Here is a 5,096-nt window from a genome sequence, read left to right as displayed (position 1 = left end):
AAGTGGCTGCTTAAACAAAGCTGTCAGCCTCAGGTTGCTGTAGGTCCATCCCCACAACACTAGAGCCAGCCAAACCACCCCTGAGGGCATTCGGAGCAAAAAAAAAAACCAAAAAACCTTATATTAATCAAAATTTAGATTGTTTCTCATTTATAGAGGAAGAAAGCTTATGTAATTACTCATGCATAAATGAAGGCTACTGATTTTGCCCTGGGTTAAAGAGACACCCTCTTCTTCCCTCCTAAACCCACTATGTTTCTCTGAGTCTTTCTTCTTCGCCACCTGCTCTTCTCTCTCCTCAGGTTGTTATTCTTGGAGGCTGAGACTTAATTTAAGCTAATGGAATGTGCATTTATTGGCTAGATGCTGCCGTTGCCCCCAGAGTCTGTCTCCAGGAGGTTAATGCAAGGACAAGCGATTTTGAGTGTGTTTCACCATGCAGTTACATACACTTGAGCTTATTTCATTTTGTTTTCATTGTCATACAGGTACAAAAACCAAGTACCAATAAACGTCCATGCCAACCCTGGGAAGTATATTATTGAGAGTCGATATGGAATTCATACTCTGGAAATCACCGAGTAAGAGAACATCGGTGTTTGTGTGTGTGTTGTCCAGCAGTCACTCAGCGACAGCTTTGCCCCTCCCCCTTGCTGCAGCAGCTGGGCACCATGGGGAACAGTTGTGTGCATTTCTCTTCTCTTTACCCATAAGGAGACGCACATACCCAGCATGCCCACAGCACCTCCCAAAACGAGCAGACATGGGAATTTAGAATTAATTTTTATCTTTTTATTTATCCCGTTTTAGACATCAGCAAGTTATAGGTAGGCATTTCTATTCAGTTACCCCTGCAGAGTTGCAAATCAGCATTGTCATTACATCCTCTTGCTTCTAATCAATGAAGGCCACGAAGACAAGTTGGATGGCATGTACGTGGGCTGACTTGGAGGCAGTGTTATTCCCTGCAGCTCACAAGGGAAGACTACATACCTTGTCTGTGTATGTATTAGGGGAAGGCACAGACATTAGAATATTTTAGGGGAAAGCAAATTCCAAAGCAATATTTGAAAATAGAATTCACGTCAGAATTTCCAAGCACAAACCCTGGTATGGTGGTGCACGCCTGTAATCCTAGCACTCAGGAAGCTGAGGCAGGAGGATTGCTGTGAATTGGAGGCCAGCCTGGGCTAAATAGTGAGCTCAATGCCCACCTGAACTGCATAGTGAGACCCTGTCTCAAAAAGAAAACAAAGAAGCCAAGCCCTCAAAGCTTTGTCATGTCTCCCAAGATGAGTTTGAAATCCAAACTTGTAGTAAACAAGTTTTCACTACATGCTGTTCAGATGAGACCATGGTGTGCTGAAATGACATCCCATTCTCAAGAGATTTATAGCCTTCTGCCCTAATCAGAGGAACTGGTCCAGATGACACAGGGCTTCCTTCACACAGAACCCTGGGGGCCCTGTGACATTCACCCAGCTCTGACAGTGATCTAAAGTCTCACGGCTACAGCAAGTGAGTGTTCCAGTACAGCGTCGGGTGTGTGGCTGCTCCCAAAACTAACTATGAAAAAGGCAACTGAGTTCCCTTCCTGGTGTCCTAGAGGTGTCTTTAAAAAGTTAGGAAGAAGTGAGTTTATTCGATTGAAACCAGAGCCCGAGAGAAAACACAGAACATGGAGAGTGGGGTGATGCTTTGAAATCTTAGCCTCTTCATCTCTCCGTGAGATCATCCCCTCCCTAACTCTGTTTCACAACACTCTCCAGTTTCTGGGTTAGATCTTCCAGAGGAAGTGAGCCTTGTGTTATGCCTTGGGTAGAAACCCCAAGTCTGGCTTGAATAAGAGTAGAGTTGAAACATAAATAACTCACTTCTGTTTTGAAACCAAAGCACAGAACCATACATTAACCCAGCGGGGCTCATGAGGGCTGTAGGAATCCTAAGAAAGGGACTCTTGCCTGTCCCCCTGCTGCTGGTGTCCCTGTGGAGGAGGACAGCTGGGAGGCCACATCCACCAGTGTGCCTCCAGGTCGTTGTTACCTGTATAAAGGTTCATGGCTGGACATCTCCTCCCAGCACAACGTCAGAGGACCCTTTCCTAACATGCTCACGCTGTAATTTCTGGGCTGAGCCCTTTGATGATTGTGTTTTTCTGTTTATCTGGAAATGCAATGAACGTGGCCTGGGGTCCCAGGGGGTGGTAGACGTCCTCCTGCCCTACTGCTATGTGGAGCCGCAGCAGAGCTGCGGTTCCGTATAACGTCCCGCTGACATATCGTGCGCTGGTGTGCAGTGTGCTATGTCACAGAGTGTCCCCCATAGGACACCCACTGACCTAAAGGACTGCACTGACCTGCGATGGCCACTGATCTCCATGTGTCTTTCCAGGTGTGACTTTGAAGACACAGCTCAGTACCGGGCCTCGGCGATGAATGTCAAAGGAGAGCTTTCCGCCTACGCGTCCGTTGTGGTGAAGAGTAGGTTTGCCAGATTCACTCTGCTCCAAGTGATCTTTAACAGTTCTGCCCATTGCTGGAGTTCACCGTCAGTCTGAAGCGCTTCCCATGTGTCTCTGCTTCCTCTTTAGGGTACAAGGGAGAACTTGACGAGATGCGCTTCCGCGCCGGGGCTGCCACCTCGCCCCTCAGCTGTAAGTTCCGCTGGGATTTGCTGAGTGGCGTCCTGGTGTCTTTATGGGAAACATGGCCTAGGAAGTTATTCAGTCCTGCTGAAACCCATGTGTCCTATACGCAGCTCGCTGCCGTAGCGTGTGCCTGGACGGCGATGTTATGGCCCTGTAGTTTTTTGTTTGGTTCTTTCAATTCTGTGCTTACTGGTCTTGACGCAGTCTCATTGCCCCAAGTTTTATGAAAGCCGTGATGGGATGGGGTAAACATGGCAAGTGGCTTTTTAAGCCTGTCCGTATTGAGCTCAGGAAGTGCATTACACACCTGGGCAGAGTGACTGGCCTGGCGACAGTGTCCTCTGAATGAGTCCTGTCCACTCTCGAGGCTGCGCCACCGTCTGTGCTTCCCCTTTCCTCCCCTCCAGGGAGGGGCTGGAGGCCCAGTCTACGCCACTCACTGCTAAGAGGCTGGCAGGGCCTTGGCTCATTTGTTCCACAAACAGAGGGCTGGCTCTGTGCATCCTGCTACTAGGTCCTGGCCTTTGCCGTGTGATGGGTTCTGCTCAGGTGTTGCCATAGGCTAGCAAATGCCGTGGACAAAGCTCTCTGCTCTTGGTTTTTTTCTAGTAGTTAACGTGCATTGATTGGTTGCTGTCAGCATCATATAAAGGTATTTTTATATGTGCTGGTTCATTTAAGTCTCATCAGTAGCTTATAAAGCTCCTATCTAACTTTTATCTATGCTAGGCAGATGGGGAAACAGGAGGTTAAACAGCGGACGGTAGCCCACACACTGGCAGTACTGGGACTTGGAGTCTGGCCTTACTAATTCCAGACCATAGTGCTGAGCGGGGGTTGCAAGGAACTAGACTGTAAATATTTTAGGTTTTGTGGGCCATGTGGTCTGTGTTGCAGCTGCTCCGCTCTGCTGCTAAGACACAAACGCAGCCACAGGCTGTGGGCTGAGTGTGTGGTGTGTGCATGAAGCCTCCCTCCTGTCCCGACGTTTGAGTTTTCAGGGATGTGTCACAAAACCGTCTTTCCCTTTTGATGGTCGTCAGCCTTTGGAAAAGCTGAAAATCATTCTTAAGGGTATGGATTAGGAGAACTCAGATTGGCCCGCAGAGTTTCCTGCCCCTGCCCTAAACCATTTGTCCCAGGATGGAAAGTACATATGATAAAAAGTTGAAACAATAAAGGGTGTGTTGCCATCTGGTTGTTAAAGCTGGGTTCCTCTTGAACCCTAAAACAATCCTTGGCCATGCAGCAATCTCAGAGATGGAAAAAACCTAGATGTTAGAGCCTACTCTGTTTGCAGAAGGCTTAGAACTTCAGGGTTGCGACAGAGCCTCCTTAAGACCCGCCTCTGCTGTGGAAGGTGGCTGTGGTACAACCCAGCCTCCCGACTGCATCCCTCGGGGTTTGGTGGGACATCATCCCTCAGAAGCAAGCAGATGGCAGAGAGGTGAAGAGGCGTTAAAAATAGAGATGATAATGGCACATGCACCTGTGGGGTGATTATGGGGCTCCACTGAGTTGACAACTATTAAATACGTGGAACAACAGGTGGCAAAGCTGATCTAAATAAATTGCGTTTTTGAGATGCTATTACAGGGCCTTAGGAAAGAAGAATAAACATAAAGAGACAGGTTCTAAACTTCGGAGGCGGGCCATTAGGATTGGAATCTTAATCCTGCCCATGCTGCTGGAGAGGTCTCAGTGCTAGCTGTGTATCATCAGTATTTCTGTGTCTCCTGCGAGGAGGGCGAGACTCAGGCCCATGCTGCAGAGCTGCAAGAGTAGATGAGGGGTCCAGGCGATGAGCCTCGCACTTAAAAACCCATCAGCAGAAGTCACTGCTTTCCTAACCTTTTTTTCTCTCTCTGTATTAAGGAAGGTCTACAAGGTCTACAGGGTGTTCAGGGTCTCACTATTAGATCGGACTAGTTGTGATCCGCCTGTTTACAGCCTCCCAAGAGCTGGATTACATGCACACACCACCACACCCAGTCTCAATTGCTGTCTCAGCATGCCCCAGGGATTGAACTCCTGGCCCCTGTGCCTACTTGTAGGCACTTTAATCTGCTGTGCTATTTGGCACTTCCTTTTGAAAAGGGAAAAAAGAAAACCTAGGAAACTCAATAATCCAGGGATGTAATCTAGAATTATGAATTTTCTGAGAGTAATTCTTTCAAAGTTACAAAATTTTACACTCTTCCATTGTCTCTTATTGGGATTTTTTGAAAAAACTTTTTTAGCGAAGTCTTGTCAGGTTATAGCTCAGCGGCACAGATGCCTGCCTGGCAAGCACAAGGTCTTGAGTTTGATTCGTGGTACAAAATGAAAGAAGTCTTTCTCTTACTTAAAGACTACTTTTTTAAAAATGTTGCTACTTTGTATTGTCCAAATGCTGGATATTCAGACCCAACACTGTCTTCTTCTTCTTCTTCTTCTTCTTCTTCTTCTT

The 5,096-nt window shown here is 47.4% G+C and overlaps 1 protein-coding gene across 2 annotated transcripts in view; it reads left to right on the top strand.

Annotated features, from left to right (window-relative positions):
- Positions 1–5,096, top strand: part of Myom1 (myomesin 1) — a 137,162-nt gene that overhangs the window by 34,720 nt on the left and 97,346 nt on the right. For both annotated transcript variants that reach the window (XM_004635793.2, XM_023720381.1), the window contains exons 6-8: positions 489–581; positions 2,392–2,480; positions 2,591–2,653. In XM_004635793.2, coding sequence (XP_004635850.1) covers positions 489–581; positions 2,392–2,480; positions 2,591–2,653 — 245 coding nt within the window. The remainder of the gene's footprint in view (positions 1–488; positions 582–2,391; positions 2,481–2,590; positions 2,654–5,096) is intronic.

The sequence above is a fragment of the Octodon degus genome, unplaced genomic scaffold (assembly GCF_000260255.1).
Source record: "Octodon degus isolate 3935 unplaced genomic scaffold, OctDeg1.0 scaffold00075, whole genome shotgun sequence".
In the NCBI taxonomy this organism is placed as follows: domain Eukaryota; kingdom Metazoa; phylum Chordata; class Mammalia; order Rodentia; family Octodontidae; genus Octodon; species Octodon degus.
The sequence above is the reverse complement of the archived record's forward strand: the minus strand, read 5'-3'. Positions and strand labels throughout refer to the sequence as shown.